At 42.2% G+C, this 21,561-nt stretch overlaps 1 protein-coding gene across 2 annotated transcripts in view; it reads left to right on the forward strand.

The window, feature by feature from the left end:
• TTPA (alpha tocopherol transfer protein) overlaps positions 1-20,969 on the forward strand; it is a 22,089-nt gene extending 1,120 nt beyond the window's left edge. Inside the window, exons 2-5 of one of the 2 annotated variants that reach the window (XM_073331030.1) lie at positions 13,062-13,215; positions 14,246-14,439; positions 16,292-16,402; positions 18,137-18,279. In XM_073331030.1, the coding sequence (XP_073187131.1) occupies positions 13,062-13,215; positions 14,246-14,439; positions 16,292-16,402; positions 18,137-18,157 (480 nt within the window). In that variant the 3' untranslated portion in view covers positions 18,158-18,279. Of the gene's footprint in view, positions 1-13,061; positions 13,216-14,245; positions 14,440-16,291; positions 16,403-18,136; positions 18,280-19,154 lie in introns of those variants that run through there. The other variant, XM_073331029.1, reaches the window with a different exon arrangement.
• The last annotated feature ends 592 nt before the right edge of the window (positions 20,970-21,561 follow it).

Consider the following 21,561-nt stretch of genomic DNA (forward strand, 5'->3'; position numbering starts at 1 on the left):
TTCTAAGTTCACAAAGCAGGAACTGGATGCACATATCCAGCTTGATGCCAGAGAAGTGCACAGTATGACTATTAGCTTTCTGTAATCTTACTTATGCAGCATTGAGTACAGATTTAAATACCCTAATATCAGAAAGTGAAACACTTAAAGGGATGCCATAAACATCAAAAATCACATTCTTGTCTTATAGATAACACCTGGAGTTACTATAACACAAAGAGATTAGGAAAAACATATTTTCCTCTCTTTCTGACTTTGTTCATTTAGTGCATTTGAATTCATTCAGTATATAGTGAATTTCACCATTTTCCTGGTTGTTTTGTGGTAATTACTTAAAAGGTTTTTTTAAAACTGGTAACAAGTTCAAGTCATCAGTGGCCCTTTAAAGTTTCTCAGGGAAATATTAACTTACCAGCATTGAATATGTGTTGTATTTTAATTGAAATTGATGTGGATGAGTTAATGTTGCCTAGCAAACCGTATATTTATATTTCCCAGCTGTAATATTGCCTTAGGCTATGATTTTTCACTTATTAATATATCAGAGAATCAGTATGGCCAACTCTGCGTGTTCAAAAATCATGAGACAAGCCTGCTAAAATTTTTAATATTTTGCATTCTATTTGTCTTATGGGTTTTGAGCCTTTGAAGCAGTGTTGGGCAGCCCACGGGCTGCACGTGGTCCATCAGGGCAAACCGCTGGCCAGCCAACAGACCATTTGTATACATTTGCATGGCCACCTGCAGCTCCCAGTGGCTGCGGTTTGCTGCTCCTGGCCAATGGGAGCTGTGGGAACTGGTGGCCAGGCCTGCACCTGCCCCGGCCTCGCGCTGCTCCTGGAAGTGGCCAGCATGTCCAGCAGTGGCTCCTGTGGGAGCAGGTGGTTCTGCACGCTGCCCTCACCTATAGGCACCACCCCCACAGCTCCAATTGGCTGCGCTTTCCCATTCCTGACCAATGGGAACTGCGGGGGAGGTGCCTGCAGGTGATGGCAGCGTGTGGCGCTCCCCTGCCCTTCCCCCCACAGGAGCCTCTGCCGGACATGCCAGCTGCTTCCGGGAGTGGTGCGGGGCCAGAGCTGGCAGGGAGCCTGCCTGAGCCTCACTGGACTGCTAGTGGCTGATCTCCCAGTTTGGCTCCAGGAGGGTTGGCAACCCTATTGTGATTGAGTGGTTGATCATAGAGCCTCTGACACTGGATCTCAGTCTCAGAGACTGAGACTGGAGATCGCCTGTCTAATACAAAAATGATAGTCAACACAAAATGGGAGTCATAATTCAGTTCAGACATATCCCACCTTGTCACACTGGGCATGTCTGAAAATTTGGGCCTAACACATTATGGAAATATTACTAAAGGAAGGATGATCAGTTAGACATTGGCAAAATAGTGTATTTTTAAAATAACTGTTTATAATAACTCACTGGAAACTTGGAACAAACATTTTATACCAATTATTCTTCCATACTCAGTGCTCACTGGCTATTGTAGTGTTGCTCAGGAGTGTTAGGCTGCTGCTGTTTTTTAATTAGAGAAAACCCAGCCTTGAAGCATTTAATTTTTGGTGGAAAAACCCATATCAAGGATTAGAGATGTTAAAAATCCAGAGGTGCATCCCATTAAGCCTGACACCAACTATTTCATATGTGGTCCTGCAGAGTTATTACAAAACTTTCTTTTCTTTTTTTCTCAACTCCTTTTTCTATTTACATTGGGTCAGAGGTGCACATGATTCTTCTCCGCTCCTTGTGGACCGTAGGATGGGCTCATCACATGTCTTGTAGTTCCAGTTCTTTTTCTCTTCAGATTTCTCTTGATGGAGTCTTTCCATCATATCCTCAGTCTTCCACATCCTGTGTTGCTATCCTCTTCCTCCTGTGCTTTCCTTGCTGGTCACTCTTTTCCCATTCTTATCACATGTCCATTCCACCTCAAGTGTGTGCTGTCCGGCCTATCTATCACTGAGAGCCCCAAGTTTATTTTCCCCCTAATTTCTTCCATACACCGTGTGATACAGGGTGCTGGGGTACCCCTCACTGGAAATGCCAAGGTCAGGGCAGGCTGCATAAGGGAGAGCAGACACTCCCAAAACTAGTGGTTAACACTAAAGTTAAACTCTTCAACCAGTCACAAACTGTGCTCCTGATTCCCCACACTGGTTATCAAGAAGCAAAAAAAGAAATCACACAGCCGCCTTTATTGCATTCCAGTACTCTGGCTCCCATTCAGCACATAGGTGCAGTAAGGTGAGGTTATTTTAAAACTCTGCTCACATATACAAAATGTTCTTCTGACCCCAAAGGGCCAGCCATGTTACCGGGTCAATATGAGTTTCGATCTTACGCAAAATACGAGGCTGTCAGCCAATCCTTTAGCATCTAAAACTAAAGGTTTATTATGAATAGAGAGAACAAGAAGAAAGTTGTTAAATGGTCAAAGCAATCAGATACATACAAAGACTTCAAAGTCCATATATCAGGTTCTTACCAGTATTGGTGAGTTTGCTGGCTTGAAAGTCCCTCTGGAACACATCCACAGCTCAGATGATTCATTCAGTCATTTGTTCAGAGCTTCAGTATGTAGAAAACTTACTCCAGAGGTGAGAAGCAGGATTGAAGACAAAAGATGCAGCTGCCTTTTATAGTCTTGCCATGCAGCTTGTATTTCCTTTGTTCCAAACACAAGCTGCCCAGCACATGGCATGGAAGCTTTAGAGTTCTCTGTCCACAGGCATACTACATGCTTTGCTGCTGATTCATAAGGTATCCCTCCTGGTTGCTTTCAAGGGGTTCGTAGGTGCCGCGTGAACCGCTGGCTGGGGGAGGCTAGCCCCCAGCCCCATCCCTTCCACAAGAGGCCCTGCCCCTTCCGCGTACTCCAGAGCCCCCCACCACAGCCCCCGCCCCAGGCTGGCTAGTGCCTGCAGTTGCCCCCAGTCCCAGAGCTCTGGGAGGGAGAGCGTGCAGCAGTGCCGCTGCAGCCTCCCCAGTGCTGGGAGGGAGAGTGGTGTGGCCCCAGCCCCCTGGAGCCCAGCGCGGCACCGCTGAAGCGGGACCCTGGGTGTGGAGTGTGGGTGGGGCCATGCCTGGCTGTTAGGGGAGGCACTGCCTCCCCCAGCCTCCCTTACCCGCCACCCATGAATGGGTTCATTGTACAGTTGATGTCCCTTAATGGGCCATCAAACAGGCGAGGCAGTGCTGATACCCCCAGACAGATTGGCATCACCCAGAAACACGGCACAAGTTTGGAAATACAGATATACCCTACATATCTATAATTCATAATACAAAGGTGATACGAACATGTAAACAAGATTATCATACTTGGCGAATTGTAACATTTTCTCAGATGGCATATCTGGTCAGATTCCTGGAAATTTTATAATATCGGTTTCAACAGTATCATAAATTGTCCCACATATCCATACAGTGTGTCACACACTCTTTCTACGCTCTGCTTGCCTGCCATTCTTCACAGTATATTATTTTTTGCTACCTGTATCTTCCTTTCTTCCATCTCAGTAAGACACACCATTTCCAAACCATAGAGCAGGCAGGAACAAACACAGCATACACTTTTACATTTTTACTTTTACTATTACAAAACACTGAAACAAATTCAATTAAGCAACCCGTCTGACCCCAAAACCTTAATCTTGAAATGCTGGTGGGACTGTATGCCCTGACCATTTAAACACAGACTCCAAAAGTAGAAGAGAAAGTAACTGAATAGCTTTCGGTAAAGGATTACAAGGGTAAACATTCATGAGTAGGAAAGCGTTAACTCAGTCTAAATGGAATATTGGCAGAGATTTGTCTTCCTTGGGGTGAAGCGAGAAGTCCTTTGACACAGAAAAGATTAAGCACAGACAGTCATGGCACTGAATATGTGAAATGGCTTGAATACACAAACAAGGAATTTTCTTCTCCTGTGCAACTTCAGAAAGAAATGCTGGCAGGATGGTCACCTACTGGGGAATAACACTGGCAAGCAAGGGAGTTGTACTGTCATTGATTTTGCTGACACCTGTGCAGTAACTAATCTTCCTCCACCCTGAGGGAAATGCAGGCAGGGATCAGATGTTAATACTGCAATAATAACACCAATACTTAGCTCTTACAGTGGTTTTCATCAGTATGTCTCAGTCTGCTTTACGGAAGAGGTCAGTAGCACTGTCCACAATTTACAGATGGGGAAACTGAGGCACAGGTAGGCGCATTAACACTTACCTGGATATATTTTAGTGTTCAAAAGGTACACCTTGTCTGTGGGATCCACGGAGGGACTTGGGTGTTGCAACACTGAGCGTTACAGCACCAAATTTTTAGGTGCCTAGAAAAGTCACAGGATCAACACTGCGATCCACAAAGCCTGAATTAGGTGTCTAGGCTCCCTATACAGAGCCTGAGCAAAGATTAGGTGCCTTAGACTGCAATCCACAAAGCCCTCATGTTAAGCGTGGAGCTGCCTAAGCTAGCCAACGGGAGACACCAACCAGAGTGTGCTAAGTCCCGCCCCTCCCTCGTGATAGGTGCCTAAGTCTGGGCTGCAGGGAGGCATCTAGCTCTCCTTGTGGTCCACGAACCAGGAGAAGGCAGGCGTTCAGCCCCTGAAGTTGCATGTGGGACCCAAAAAACCCACCCAGGGTGGGGGGAGAAATTCCTTCAATCTTTAGCCTACTGGATAGGGAACTCCCGGTTCAAGACGGGGAGAGCAGATTTGAACTGGGATCTTCCACCTCTTAGGTGAGTGCCCTAACTAGTGGTCTAAAGAGTCATTCTAAGGCTCTCGCTGGCCCAATTAATAATAATATTCACTTGTTTAATTAAAATGGAACAACTTGGGACACCTATATCAGAATATTCTATGGTCTAGTGGTTAGAGCACTCACATGAGAGGTGGCAGATTGCTGTTCAAAACCCTTCTCTTTCTTAGGATGAGGGGGGACTTGCCTGGGGAGTCTCTCACATCCTGGGTGAATACCCTTTCCATAGCCGAAAGGTTATAAGGGGCAGGGTATCTTCCTTCTTCAAGTATTTGTGAGATCAGGACCTTAAAACATTGGCGGGCTTCTGGGCTCCCAGTGTTTTAGGATCCTGTTATTAAATCCTCTCCTTTTAAGTTTTTCTCACCACAGTGGTTACTGAGATCTATGAAGGGTGAGACAAAGTCTTAACAATGTTACAAACCGCAGCATCTGTTTTTATTTACTGGTGATGTGTGGATCCAAAACAATGGCATGCAGTCAGTTTTTTCCTAAATGCTTACTGGATCAATAACAAATCTATGAAAACTGTCATTCTCCACAGCTGGATTTTTGAGTGAAACAATATAATCGTTGCCATGTTGGACACTTTCCTAAGCTTGCTTGAGAAATAGCACATAGCAACCATGTTGTGTTCTGAGGTAATCCTGCACACAGTATGCAATAGGGCCCCAAATGAAACATTCCTAAACTTTTCAGCTTTCAGTTCATTATTTGTATTGCAGCACTACAATACAGAATATGATTACTACAGTTCAAAGTCAGCTGGCCATTTTAGGCATTTTTCCTTCACAGTCACCAAATTTCGTGGCATATAAAAGGAGCTAGGCATGCCGCAACTTAGTTCAAGATGTTATCTCAAGATGTTCTGCTTTCTATATGTTAACATACATTATGGAAAATAAGCTGCTTGTTTTGTTCTTTGCAAGAGTTAATTACAGCCGTATTGTTTCCCTTCGCTGACTTCCTCTTGCTATTCTCATTGATTTCAAAATTTTCCTCACTTTGAAGGCTCTGCATGAGCCAGCCCTTGCTATGGTTCTGCCCTTATCTTCCTGCCCTCCACCTTGTTCTTTCTGCCCTGCCCAAGCCTCTTGTCTAACTGCTTCCATTAGATCCATTCACACTAGGTAAATGACCCACTGCTGACAGTTGTCTCCTCCATCTCTAACTGGAGTTGAAAGTGGCCAACTGCTAGTGCGTAGTAGCTGGGGCACAATTTTTCTGTTGCCTTACAGAAGCATCTGTATAACACTTTCCATAAAGATGCTGAAAACAGTTATGGTAGGACTACACGAATAGCTAAACTGATCTCCATATCCGTTCAGGAAGGCTGACAATGGGTCCTTTTCCTACTGTAGTCAGGGCTAAAGTTTCCTTAATCCACTCCTCTTTTTACACCTTCTTCCAGGTGGTCTAAAACTCTGTCGTTCTCCAGATATGTCAACTGACCACCTTTTCCTCATTCTACTCCCTCCTTAAGACATACTCTTTGTAGCCTGGCACCAATCCACCCGTGAAATAAGTGTTACCTTTACAAAAGCAATTTTGAGAGACCACCAACTTCAGATTCACCAGTAGATTACCGTGGGTCTGTATTGTCTACTTTAGAATGTATGCTCCTTGGGGCAGGGACAGAGACTTCCTCTATTTTGTCCAGGACTGAGCATACTGTTGGTTTCAAGTAATAACTATGTGACAAAGAAATTAGCCCAGTATGTGTGATCTGATCTGAAGAAATTAAAGAAATACCATTTCCTTTTTATTTTCTCTTCTGGATCTTTCATTATTATTTTTAGATTGTAAATTCTTCTGGGGAGGTACTGTTTCTTCTTATGGCCTGTGTTTGCATAGTTTCTACCACAATGGAGGCCTAGTTCTGATTAGTGCCTCTGGCAATATGCTTTCATAATTATTGATCAGGAAAAGTTGAATTCAGTCATTTTTCATTTATAAATGCATTGTTTTCTTTAAATTAGTTCTAGGTCAGACACTGAATTCGCACTCTCTGAGGTTAATCAATAACTTCTTTGACATTCAGAAATCCTGGACTATATCCCTGGCATGAAGACACTCATGATGAAATGGTTGGTTCCACAGACATTGGATTATGTTTCTGATCAAATTTATTCCACTTACCAACTTAATTTATATCCATCATCAGTTGTCAAACAGACATACAGTTGCTTATTCAATTAATAAACTAATATAATTATGTATTGAATTGTTTTTCCACATACAATAACTGTTCCACAATCCTGAATGATTGGAACATTGCCATTACATCTATCATGATCATCCCATCTGTTTTTCCTACAAACCAGATGGGAACCCGGTATTTTCAGGTTACTTAGCCCTCTTATACCCACACTGACACCTACAGCTCTTTATAGCCAATATATAAACACAGTACACCTTCCCTTGACTCCCTTAGCAGAACAGATATATTCCCTTCAAAACTATCAGCAAGTAATCCTTGTACATGAGACCCTGAGCCAATTTATACCATGTTAAATTAGAGATTTATTTTAAAGATAACAGAGAGCTGTTCTTCAGAGCTTGTTCAACAAGAATAGTCCGATTTTGCAGGCCTTATTCACATGAGTAATCTTTAAACATGCAAGCAGTCCTATGCAACTTCAGTGGAACTACTCAGTAGAAAAAGGATTAATTTGCTTGAGCAAAGTTTGCAGGATTGAACCTTAAATGCCTGCTGGAGATAACCCAGAAAGTCCTTTAATGCTAAGCTCACACTTCAATTTTAGAACAGGAAATAAATATTTCAGACATTTAGGCTCAGTTTTGCACCCCTTTCACACAGTGAGTAGTTCATACTCCACAAGTAGTCTCATTAAAATCAATGGGACTACTTACAGAGTAAGATGATAGTGTGAGTAAAGGTAGTAGAACTGAGTGCTTGGTAACTTTTAGCTATTTGTTGTTACCTTTTGGTAGAAATAGATGAAAATAGCATCTGACACCATCTAATTGCAGGCTGTATCTCGAGATGGTATAATTAATCTCTTTTTTCACTATCTTAAGTGATTTATAGGCAAATGTTCACGCCAGGTGTCATTTGGCCTCCCTTATGTGCCATTAACATTGCAGGTACAAACACTGCTGATTTTAAATCACGGCTGCTGTGGCTAAAAGTATGAACTGGCGGAAAAAGTTCTGCGCTGGTAGGGAGATTGACTAGGTGATGGAGAGAATTGTTTTTGCACACATCTTGATTTCTACCAGCAGTAGGGTTGCCAGGCATCTGGTTTTCCACTGGAGCGCCCGATCGAAAAGGGACCCTGGCGGCTCCGGTTGGCACTGCCAACCAAGCCATTAAAAATCCGGTCAGTGGGTGCAGGGGGGCCTGGGGCTAAGGCAGGCTCCCTGCCTGCCTTAGCTCCATGCGGATTCCAGAAGTGGCTGCCAGGTCCCTGTAGCCCCTAAACGCATGGGAACCGTGACCAATGGGAGCTGCACAGGTGGCGCCTTCGGGCGCGAGGGCAGCACGTGGCTCCTCCCTGGCCGCCCATGTGTCTAGGGGCTGCAGGGACCTGGAGGCAACTTCCTGGGAGCCGCGAGACACTGAACTCTCTCCCGTATCCCAACCCCCTGCTCCAGCCCAGAGTCCCCTCCCACACCCAAACTCCCTCCCGGAGCCCGCACCTCCCCCAACACCCCAACTGCCTGCCTCAACCCCCTCCTGCACCCCAAACCCCTCATCCCTGGCCCCACCCCAGAGCCCTAAGCCGGAGGCTGCACCCCTTCTCCTGCACTCCAACCCACTGTTTCAGCCCGGAGCCCCTTCCTTCATCCCCCCAGCTGGAGTCCTCACCCATGCCCCAGCCCAGAGCCCTCTCCCACACCCTGAACCCCTCATTTCTGGCCCCACCTAGAGCCCGTACCCCCTGCCCAGAGACCTCACCCCCCTCCCGCATCCCAACCTCCTACCCCAGCCCAGTGAAAGTGAGTGAGGGTTGGGGAGAGCAAGTGATGGAGGAAGGGGGAATGGAGCGAGTGGGGACAGGGCCTCAGGGAAGGGGTGGGGCAGGTGTGTTCGGTTTTGTGTGATTAAAAATTCGGCAACCCTAATCAGCAGTACCCTGCTTTTCCAAGTTTGAGTCTCTCATGGAGCAGAACTCACTAGCTATGTACAGTGGTTTTCTTTTAATAGAATAATTAATTATTGAAAATGTGTGCACAACTCCTAATAGAGGAAAAGGGCAGAAACCAATATTACAGATTTTTGGGAAGTGTGGTGTTTTTTTTTTTTGGCAAGGTAAATATTTTTCTGCTGATTCAGCTTGTATGTATGAAGGACAACAGAAAAAATACATAGTGTTGCCAGTTCATGCTGTCTGGTTATGCAATTCTGAACACTTCATGCTAATCAGTGTTGTTTGTAAGGAGGTAAACATGAAGTAAAATAATATCAAGTTCTGGACTGCTGTTTACCAGCACAGTGAACTTCTAATCACATTATTCTGTCACAGGGGTAGGCAACCTATGGCGTGCATGCGAGCTGATTTTCAGTGGCACTCACGCTGCCCGGGTCCTGGCCACCAGTCCGGGGGGCCTCTGCATTTTAATTTAATTTTAAATGAAGCTTCTTAAACATTTTAAAAACCTTATTTACTTTAAATACAACAATAGTTTAGTTATATATTATAGAAAAAAGACCTTCTAAAAATGTTAAAATGTATTACTGGCATGCAAAACCTTAAATTAGAGTGAATACATGAAGACTCGGCACACCACTTCTGAAAGGTTGCCGACCCCTGCTCTATCAATTACCAATAGCTTATATTCTTGCATACCAAGAACTTTAAAAAAACACCCCTCAGAAAACTCTCTACATATTATTAGCCTAGACTAAGAACTAATTTATATACTTAATTAAAACGCTTAACGGGCAAAACTGGGTTGTTTGTGTATTGTTTGGTTAAGGAATGATTATTTACCATCTTCTATACAGTGTTCAAGATAGATGGGGCTCTAGCCTGGTTGAGGTCTTAAGCCACTACTAAATAAATCATTATAGGGTATATGAAGAGTGGAGATGTACATGACTGGTAATCAGTATATCTCTCCATCTCTTCCTATCTGTTGTACAAGTAGAGCTGATACACATTGGGTCTTTTCAACCAGTTTCCTTCTTGACAATTTATTTAAGACACCCTTCAAATAGCCTACAACTTTATGCAAGGAGAGCGGGGAAAAATATGCTGCAAAAATACACTTTTTTTTAAAAAAGACAAGAGGAACTTGAAAGTAGAGGAATGGGTAAGAGGTCAGTAGTCACAGTAAATATCCATCCTTAGCTTGCCACAGGATAACAGCAGAAGAGGATTAGATTTCAGTTTGACTCTTAGTCTGCAATTCAAGACCCTGGAAAAACTGGTTAGACCAGGAAGAGCCTTGCATAGAAGTGAGAAGTTGGAAAGCTGATACTTTGTTCTACTTTATTAGTTATTAGAACTAGTAACTATTTATTTCTAGCTATGTTACTTGGGCTCTTGAAAAAAGGGGTAACTAGAGAGATCTAGTCGCTTCAGGCATAATGTTACTTTGCTATGGAGAAAATGTTTGATGTTTTTGAAAATGTGTTGATGATTAGAGTTGTCTTGCTGGTCTGAGAGCACTAATAACAAAATAAAAAAAAGTAGTAATAGTTCTGTAAGGCCCTATCCTTGCTACTGTTAGGATTTAAAGCTGGCTATCCTCGTTTTTCTTCAGTTATTTGTGAAATTAGGCCCCGACTTCCATTGAAACTCTTAGGCTTCTAAACTGAGATTTTCAAAGGAGCCTAACTTCCAAGCTTTTATTTTTTTGAAAATCTTAACCAAAGGTTTAAGTTACTTGGTTAAGATCACCAATCAAATTAATGACACAGTCAGTGGAGAACTCTCAACTCCTGGAGTAACCAGAAGCACTTCCATTCCTGTTTACCTCTTCACAGTATCAGAAATAAAGTGAGGGAAGTGGTGGTACTCGGTGAAATCAATGGCTCCTTTGCACAGCAGAGCTTTTCTCTTAGTGGCAGGTAAAGTCCAGATTTTCAAGCAGGTGAATTTTATTATAGTGAATTATTTTATTCTAAGAGGATAATATCTGATCAGATTTGGAAATCAGAACTACTGCACCATCAACTTAATTCTCTAAAGGAAATCATGAAACTATGGATAATTCAATTTTCTCCAGCAGGATCTAACCTCAAAAGTCAGCACTTTTTAGCTAAGTCACTCTTCTTCAGAACTTCTTCATATCACTTCTGCGCATAGCTCTTTTGTATCATTCAACAGTTCCAGAGTATAATGCTGCCCAAATCTGTTTTGCCTCCATCTGAACAACAGTATTTATGTTCCTGACAACAGACATGATCTCTATTGTTTTGGCAATGACCGACCTCCATTATTTCCACTCTCAAAAAGCATGTCTCTTATGGGCAATCAGAAAGAGAGAGACATCCATTGCATCATTATTTGATGCTCTTTGTTGCCATGTAGGCATTGAGGTTCCAGCATTTCTCAGAGTTATGTCAAGGGCAACTAAAAGTTAGACATGGCTTTGAGCATATTGAACTTGTGTAGGACATGCCCTAAAAGGAATGGTAATGTATTTAGGGTGTCACCCATTTTTAGATCCTATATTTTCTTTTGTAGCTGCATAGGGTACTTTTAACTGCATATGTGCTAGCAAGTGTGACAAATAAGAAGATATGTGCTTATTAGATAAAATGGAATTGGTTCTGTTGCTTGAACAACAAGTAATGAAATTGTACCTGACACAACACGAAAGGAATGAATAAGCAGACATGTTATAAACAAACATAATTGGAGGAACTGAGTTAGGTACCAAACCTGAACCAGACTTCTGTAAATCTTCGCATAGAGAAACAGTGGAAAATTGCTTTCAGATGAGTATTGTATTGCATATAGAATGGAAATGTACAGGAGCCAGGAATCGTCTTGCAGGTGTACAGGAAATGTTAACGTCATATTTGTGGTTAATATGTGATTAGATAAGGTAAGTATGGAAACAACTGTGAAATGTAATAGGCAAATAAAATATTTGCAAAGAAGTGGGATATAAAACAGAGTTGTAATCAGTTTGGAACAGAAATTGTCCCTGGAAGGGTGAGTTCTATTAACCTTTGCCTTTCTCTATTTATGTTGATCTATCTTCACTTAATAAAAAACGATTGGGCTGAATTATCTGACATCTCATTGATCAATAATCTAATCAATATCTTACAAGGAGAAACCTTTATGTCTTTGAAAATGTGCTGTGGATGTGCCAGTGGTTACATGCTATGGCACAATGATCTTATGATGGCACAATGATCAGTCCAGTGGAATTATTAATAAAAGTTTGTGGCCAATAAGATGGCTTAATACCCTTTTGTTTGGGAATTCCTCTTATGAGATGTGTAAGTCTCTACTTAGTTCAACATGCCCCTGTATGAGCCTGACACAGTATCAAGTTAAATAACACAAGGAGGATTCAGTTTAGAATCCCATTTCTATTTATTTTGTGTAGTAAAATATCCTATTGCCAGTATTTTCTATCTACCACGCGGCACTGAATGGTGATTACATGCTATTAACAAATGGATTGGGTTCTAAATTCACTGTAATAACTCAGGGCAGAGAGCAACCTAGGTATGATTGTGGATCACTCAGTGGAAGCTTATGTTCAAGTTACATTGGCAAAGGTTCCTCTCTTCCCCCTTCCAAAAAAAAAGCTTATTGCCTGATATTTCATCTAACTAATGAAATAGTTAGGCAACTATTTTAGGCTTTGTTGCTTCTTCCTCTGAAACATCTGATACTGGCCTGCGATTGTCGGAAATAATTCTGGTCTACTGGTGTGATCCAGTCTGGCAGTCTCCTTGCTCCTAAAATTCATTTGTTGAAAGTAAAAATAAAATAAGGAAGCATTGGAATGATGGAAGTTCTAACACAGTGGTTCTCAAACTTTTGTACTGGTGATCCTTTTCACATAGCAAGCCTCTGAGTGTGACTTCCCCCTTAATAAATTAAAACCACTTTCATATATTTAACACCATTATAAACACTGGAGGCAAAACAGGGTTTGGGGTGGTGGCTGACAGCTTGCGACCCCCCACATGTAATGACCTTGTGACCCCCTGTGGGGTCCCGATCCCCAGTTTGAGAACTGCTGCTCTAACATGTTAATTCTGTGACTTGGACCCATCTGTCCAAGACACTTGAGACTGGATTTTGCTTCCCATTTCTATTGATATTCCTCTGACAAGAATGCTTCTCTTATCCCCAGTTATTGAAGAACTATCACAAGTGGAGAGCTGAATGCCCAGAATTAAGTGCAAATTTACAGCCTTGCTCTATTCTCAATCTCCTGCATGCTGGTTACCATGGAGTCCTGAGATCAAGGGACCCACGTGGCAGCAAAGTTCTTATTTATAGAATTGGTAAGTAACAATTCTATGGCCCAGACATTGCCTACACATTGTTTTGTGTACTGGTATAACTCTCTTGGTTATGGGTGTGATTTTTCTATCAACATAATTAAACAGTACAATCCCTTAAACTGGTATAGCTTATTTCCCTCCCTGTGGATATAGGTGTGCTAGTAAAGCACCACCTTCATACTATATAACTGTATATTGTAGAGAAGTACTCAGATGGGAGAACTCCTGAAGCACTTGATTAAGTGAAAACTCTAGTGATAGCCAGAAACCTCTTTAATTTTTCACTATTTACCTATGAATATCTATCTCATTTAACATACCTGGATAAAGTAGTGTTTGTTTGCTGTTGAGAGAGAGAGAGAGAGTGTGTGTAATAGCTATCTGCCGTGTTAATTATTATATTTAGCACCCCACCATAATTAGTTATTTCTATTACAGTGGTTCCTAGAAAACCCCGACAAGAATCAGGGCCAGACTGTGCTAGAGACAAGTAACACAAACCTTGTCTTCACTAGGAAAAAAGGTGCATTTTTAATGTGTTAGCTAAAATATGTTCAAATCTTAGTGTAGACAAGGCAGTTTCTCATTTTTAACACATATTGGTTGAGGTGAATCCTAGGAGTATCCCTCCTAGATATTGTACTGTGGAGCTTTGGCCAGTGACTTTACAATTTAATTACTACTGTCACTGCCAAACCTAGAGGATTCTTGAAGCAAACTTTGCAAGATTCTTTTCTGAAAACTTCCCGGCAGGTTCCTGCTGATAGTAGAAATGAATTGCAGAGAGTGGAGTGATTGTGCAGAGTAGAAGAGGAGCCAGAGGGGTGTAGAGTAAATAGTTTCTGTACTGACAAAATTACTTATTGCAGAACAGGAGAGGGCTTGAAGGAGGAAAAGAAAATGACTTCACACTCCATATTGCTGTTTACTCATTTTGTATTTGAGGAGTGCATTAGAAACAATAGCCAGTGGGAGTATATGTATACAGAATATCTGTGTGGTAATACAGTACAGTCTATTTGTTCTTCAGGACGATGGGATCCAAAGATGTTTACAGCATATGATGTGTTTCGTGTAAGCCTTATGACATCAGAGCTCATTGTAAAAGAGAGAGAGACACAACGGAATGGAGTCAAGGCTATCTTTGATCTTCAAGGGTGGCTATTTGCTCATGCATTTCAAATCAGCCCAACAGTGGCCAAGAGGATTGCTGCCGTGCTCACAGTAGGTTTGATGCTTAATTTTAGTTTCTTTATTGCAATAGTCAAAATGTTTCTACTGTAAATTATGGCACACTTTCCTTTTGTGTAGGACCTTGTCATGGTAACACCGCTTGAAAGAACAAAATAGTGCTATTTAGAGCTATTAGAAGTGAGACACACTTAAATGATTTAAATCTAAACTTTATTTGATTTGCCTTCAAATTGTTATAATCAAGTAGTGAATATCCTCCAGATTCTAGTTACATATTTAAAAAGTCAGTAAACTTCCATAAGAACTCAATAAAAATAATAAAGCCAATAGCTCATCTCTGTAACATTAGCCAACTAGATAGTGGCAGGCTTCAGACTAGCAAGGGTTTGGGTTTGAGGCTTAATCAGAGTTAGGTCATTGATCTTTTGGTGCAGCAATCTCAGCTTTTCTGATAATATTTCTACCTGAGAATTTCATGAAACCAAGCCTCACAGAGCATCTACCGTCTTAAATGTGGGAATTCTTACATGGTTGGTTACTCTTACGATGATTCTACCATCTTGGGAAAAATCTCACTAGAAAGGCTGTTCTTGTGAAATATTTCAGCTGTACCTGAACCAGTAAACAGGTCCCTGGTATCTTTAGAATTTGTTTTGGGGGTGGGGAAAGAGGGTGCCTGGTTAAATTTAGGGATTTGGATCTAGTACTCCCATGCCAGAAATTCTTTGGATGTGAGGTGTCTACTTTCGTATTTACCCTTTGTTTTTCAAACATTTAAAAGTACTACAAATAAGGCAGCAGAGAAAATAAATCAAAACTATAAATTGTGAGTAGTGCTTCTTAAAATTTATAAATTTATTTATTGCAATTCTCTATCTATTCCTCTCATCATTTTCTAAGTTGGGTTGACATTTTTCACACACAGGTTTCTTCTGCTTTTGCTTGGCAGTTCAGGCAATTCAGGTCCCTTTCTGTCACTGTGACATTTTAAAGTAACACGTTATGGGCCAAGATTTAAAAAAGTTAATTTCCTAAATCCAAATTTAGGAACATTTAGATTTAGGATCCTAACTTTCAGCTCCTGTTTTTTTTTAAACTTTACTGTAATAGCTCTTGTAAAAATATGATCTTGCACTGCATGAACAAATATGAAGACATAGAGAGAGAGAGAGGTTAATTGCAATGTAGAAAGGGAAAAATAGCATCAAAATAATAGTATTGCCTCTTTTTGACCCAAGTAGTTAGTCCAATTTCAGGGTGCTGGGAATGTTCCAGTTGGAAGCAAAAATTGATAAAAGTCTGGTATTCTCTTTGTTGCCATCTTGTTTATTTACAAGAAATGTACAAAGTCCTGCTTCTCTGGACACAGAAAGAACTAAGAAGACAAGCGGTTTCTTAGCTTCCAGTCCCAAGCCTCATTAGCTAGCAAGAGCATTTAATTGTTATGGACTATAGCCTAATCTGAACTGTGCAGTGCCCATAGCTGTGGATCTTGAAAAAATCTGTTACCACAGATATGGGTAAAAGCAGATTTTGGTGAGATTACATAGCAGTGCTCATTGCATACATTTTACAAGATTAGAATCTGATGCTTAAGTTTTTATCCCACTGTTTCAAAAAGTTCCTAAAAACCGTTACATTTAGCAAGCTATTTTTTAATTCAGATAAGAGCCCATCAATCTGGCCCTATCCAACATGATAAGAAAAGAGAGGCTAGTGTGATATTCATGGAAAAAACATTTATGATCAGTATCTCCAGTTCACCTCTGGAAGAAGTAGAAAAATTGTAGTCAGCAGAGCTGTAGCAATGAAATGGGGCATGAATGGAGGCCTCTTCTCCCTCTTCTTAAACTCTGTGGTGATTTTGTTGATATGTTTGCAGGATTCCTTTCCACTAAAAGTTCGTGGCATCCACTTGATTAATGAACCGTTATTCTTCCACCCGGTCTTCGCTCTAATTAAGCCCTTTCTCACTGACAAAATAAAGGAACGGGTGAGTGAACATAAATACATATTTCTTTTTTTCTACAATAACAACTTCCATTTGGATCTGGGTTCTGCAGTGCCTGAGCACTGAGTAGGATAAATCAGTTTTATACTTTCCACTTCTGTAGAACTTTCACTAGGGGAATCTTTAAGCACTGTACAAATATTAAATATTTCAGAATTACAACACACTGGTGAGGTTGGTCTTGCCGCCATTTTTACAGATAAGGAACACTGGAGTGCCAAGAGGTTAAATCAGTTGCCCAGTGTCATACACCAAGTGTGCAGTAGAGCTGAGCATAAAACCCAGATCTCCTGAATTTTGCTTCAAGCGATAATTATTACTCAGTGGGCACTGACACTGCTCCTCTCCAAACATAACGGAATACACTGGTCTTGCTCCAAAGAGCCTATACTGTAACCTGAACACAGACTCGTGGGTCAGGCTAAAGGTTCAAATTTCAACTGACGCAAAGTTGTTTTTTAAAATAGCTTTTGCGTGACATTAAATGAATTCATAGTTGATGTTTACTTAACCTAAAATCCCTGTTGTATTTGGGTGTAGTGGCACATCAAGCATTCCAGCAAGATTGCTCTTGCATGGCAAGCTGTGTGGCAATTATTCCAGGCAAAGTAGGTAGGAGTGACTCTGGTTAACGGCAGCACTAAGCTGAGGAAGAGGAGAAAAGAGTGAATGAGAGAATAGAGAAAACTTCAAAGCTGATGAAGTGGAACAAAAGCAGCCTGAGGTCAATAGTTAGGGCTAGACCAGGCCAGGGGGTCTGGGAAGCGACTAGCTCAGGTGTGGGAAAACTACGGCCCACAGGCCGTTAAGCTGGCTCCTGAGCCACATCATGCTGCTCAGCCCTGCTCCAGCTGGGGCGCTGGGATGGAGCTGCACAATGTGGCTTGGCCCTACTTCGACTGGGGTGCTGGGTCGAAGGCCACACCATGCAGCTCAGCCCTGCTCCGGTGCACCATGCGGCACGGCCCCGCTCTGGCTGGGGTGCTGGGTCAGGGGCTGCACCATGTAGCTCCCAGAAGCCATGGCAAGGCACTGCTCTGACTCCTATGTCCTCCAATGGGAGCTGCAGGGGCGGTGCCTATGGATGGGGCAGCAAGCAGAGCCGCCTGGCCACGCCTTTGCATAGGAGCTGGAGAAGGGACATGCCACTGCTTCCGGGAGCCACTTGAGGTAAATGCTGCTTGGAGCCTGCACCCCCTGAACCTCTCCCCAAACCCTGCCCCAGCCCTGATCCCCCTCCTGCTCTCCAAACCCCTTGATCCCAGTCCAGAGCACCCTCCTGCACCCCAAACCTCTCATCCCCAGCCCCACCCAAGAGCCTGCACCCCCAGCCGGAACCTGCACCCCTCCCCGCACCCCTGCCCCAGCCCTGATCCCCCTCCTGCCCTCCGAACCCCTTGGTCCCAGTCCAGAGCACCCTCCTACACCCCAAACTCCTCAGCCCCACCCCAGAACCCATACCCCCTTCCACACCCCAACCCCAATTTTGTGAGCATTCATAGCCTGCCATACAATCTCTATTCCCCGATGTGGCCCTCGGACCAAAAAGTTTGCCCACCCCTGGACTGGCTTCCTGTTAGCTTCAGGAGGAGGCGTTGCTTTCTCACTCTGTCTCTCAGATCTTGCTCAGGAAGCCCTGAGCACAAACGCACTTAATTGAATGTTCATTTTATTGTGCTTTGATACAATAAGTCTTTGTGTCATACACATTTGCAGAAAAGCCTGTTTAAATGTTAAGAACTAGAGACTGGAAATGAAACAAGCATTTGGCGGGAAGTAGTGCATGAGACTTCAAAACAGCACTGAAGAAACAACAACAAAGCGGTTCTACTGATATTCTTCAAAGTACAGGCTCTGCATCTGATGTTTCTAACCCCAGAAAAAGCCTTTGAGGTGGTTGAAATAATTACCCCCATTTAGAAATGTTTTATCTTAAGTGTTGTAAACTAGAAATAAATGTTAATATCATAGAATTATAGAAATGCAGGGGTGGAGGGGACCTCAAGAAGTCATCAAGTCCAGTCCCCTGTCAAGTCCTTACACAGAAGTAAGTAAACCTAGACAATCTCTGACAGGTATTTGCCCAACCTGTTATTAAAAACCTCAAATAATGGGGATTCCTCAATCTCCCTTAGAAGCCTATTCCAGAGTGCAGCTACCCTTATAGCTAAAGTTTTCCCTAACATCTAACCTAAATTTCCCTTGCTGTGGATTAAGCCCATTACTTTTTCTCCTACCTTCAGTGGACAAGAAGAACAATTGATCACAGTCCTTTTTATAACAGACCTTGACATACTGAATGGGAAGTGAGAGGGGACAGTACCTTGCATGATCACACCCTTAGGGCTGGTCTAAGCACAGCATAGATGGGGTATGCATTGTATACCCCTACCTGAAATAGTTAAATCGTGTAAACTAGGCCTTGGTTTCTACATTTGCAGCAGCATGAAACACAAGTTGCATTTCATCCTGAACTAAGCAGCGAATAGCTGTGAGTTTGGGAGCTTTAGGAGAGTATAGTGAAGTTTATTTGCACAGTGTGGCAGTGAACGTACATTAAAAGAAGTGAGGATACAGTGGATTAGTGAAATCTAGCTTGTGCTTCAGTTCCCACACCTGAGGTTCTTGCCTTTCCAATGTCTTCACTAACCGCTGTGGGATTCAGATGGAAGTAAATGTATGTGTGTATTATGAAAACTGGAAAGCCATTTTTAAACAGCTTTTCTTGTTTCAGGTGTATATGCATGGGAGTAATTACATACAGAGTCTGACGCAACATTTCCCAGCTAGCATTCTCCCACAGGAGTATGGTGGGGAGGATGTCTCCATTGAAGACCTTTCCCAAGAGTGGACTGACTTCATAATGGAATCTGCAGATTACCTTCAGAGTATTTCTCTGGTTTTTCCAGTGAAGCAACCATATTAAAAAGTAACCTCTTGGTACTGAGGCAATTCATTAAAACAGAGAGCTGCAGTTAATTCCTAGTATTATGATTGCAAGCCAGAATGAACTTCAATCAGAAATTTTTTATTTAGATTTGTCATTACTTTAAAGGGACCTGTGTAAAACTTCTGGTAGATCATTGTTGAGGGAAGAAATGCCCCATTTGCTGCATTTTTATATTTGTACTTGATATCCTCTCCAAGCAATTACATCTCAGTTAGAGTTGCATCTCAGAACTAAAGGAGAGATACATGAGTTTGATATTTAGAAGGATAATATGCAATACTGTTTGTAACAGATTATATATGTGCCCAAAGGCTGGATAGTGCTGCATGTAGGATACTGCAGAGAACAATATTCCTCTAGATATGTTCTCATGGAACTCCAGTCTGTGAGGATTCAGTACAAACCATATGCTCAGCTCTTGCACTGTAGCTGCTCAAGTTGATGCACTGACATAAAGAGCCAAATGATTTCAAGAGCTGCAGGGCAAGTCTGCTTTGGAGTTACAGTCGTTTAGCTTGGAAGCACATTTGTACAAAGTAGTGATTTTTCTTAGGCCTAATGTTAGCAGGGAATGGGGCTGGTCTTTGGATTGATTCTCAGGGAAGTGGATTTCCAGTCAATTCGCATAGCTGAGCTTGCACTTTGGATGAAAACTGATCAGCAGTGGTGGAACATTGCTGTGCCAGCGGCTGCTGTGAGCAGCACATAGCCATGCAGGCATTTAAGTTAGTAAGCATCTAACATTGTAAAGGGATAATCAACTTGGAAACTATTAAAAGATCACGTGAATCACAAAGAGGAGGGGGGCAAATGGATTAACTTAACTTTGAAAAATAATTTTTCTTCCCCGGCAACAAATGTTCTGTTTAGATAAGTTACAAGGCAGCTCCTGTGAAGTGCCAGACACCCTTAACTCCTACTGTGAAGTCCTGTAGAAGTAAAGGGTGCTTAGCAACGCCCAGGACTGGGCTGTTTGAGGGGAAGAAAGTAGGTCTCGCTTCATGGATTTGACCATAGAAATAAACGTGTCATGTGGTTTCAGTATTCTCACTGAATACTGTTGCTGTTAGATGCCAAGCACCTTCCTTTTTATTCCAAGAGATGCTAAGGGTATTCAACATCTCCTGTGCCTGGGCATTTTGCTTAGCACTGGCAGAAGTTTTTTACTTAAATGTATTTGATACTGACCCCGATGCCTCTTCAGCTATTACAGGCAATTGAAAACTTTCCCACTGTCTTTACTAAAAGCGGTTCTTAAAGGGACGCAACCAGATCCAAATTACATCTTTTAACAAAATGAGATATTTTCTTACCTGTGTTACACAGCAATAACATAGATTATTTAAACTGAAAGGATTTAAACAATGAACGTACTTTGATTTTGTTTGTTTTTTAGCAAACTAACTTCCTAGCTCTTATTTCTTATGGATTTTTGACAAGGCAGAAATTGTTTGACAGATGTATTAAACAGCTCTTAATGATTCCTTATGGACCCTAATGTTAAAAGCATTTATAAGGACAATGTCTTTTGTAAAGTTGACTCAAATGTTTATTTTGCTTCTCTTGGAATCATCAGTAGATTTGATATTTGTACAAACTTGCTATTTAAAATTAAGAGGAAGGAGAAACTAAGAGTGCCATATTAACATATCAGTAAAGTCTTCTGTAAGATGATCAATGGTACTGCTCAGGCTGTTTCATCAGCAGCAAGAGTGCTCTTAAATGGTAGCTATGGTGTGGTCAATGCCAATGAACAGACGCATTTTAAAATTACAAAGCCAACATGGACATAAGAAACTTTGTTGCCTCACCCCCACGTGCACAATTTTTTCTTGTTGTCCTGGACACCTTTGGTCTGTAGTCTGTTTTAAAATATTTTAACCTTCAAATTGTAGTTCAAAGAATTTTTCATTATACTTTCTTGTCAGAGATTCAGCTTAGAGCATGATACAATAATATCCTCAGGTGCAGGAGGGGTCAGGGGGGCGGCGCTTACCTTGGGTGCTGCGGCTCCCAAAGTGACCGGCACACTCCTTTGGCAGTGGTTCCTAGGCCAGGGGGCGGGGGGGAGCGGAGGTCTCTGCGCGCCGCTGCCTGCAGGCACTGCCCCCACAGCTCCCATTGGCTGCAGTTCCCAGCCAATAGGAGCTGTGGAGCTGGTGCTCAGGGCTGGGGTAACGTGCAGAGGCAC

The sequence above is a fragment of the Lepidochelys kempii genome, chromosome 2 (genome assembly GCF_965140265.1).
Source record: "Lepidochelys kempii isolate rLepKem1 chromosome 2, rLepKem1.hap2, whole genome shotgun sequence".
NCBI lineage: Eukaryota > Metazoa > Chordata > Testudines > Cheloniidae > Lepidochelys > Lepidochelys kempii.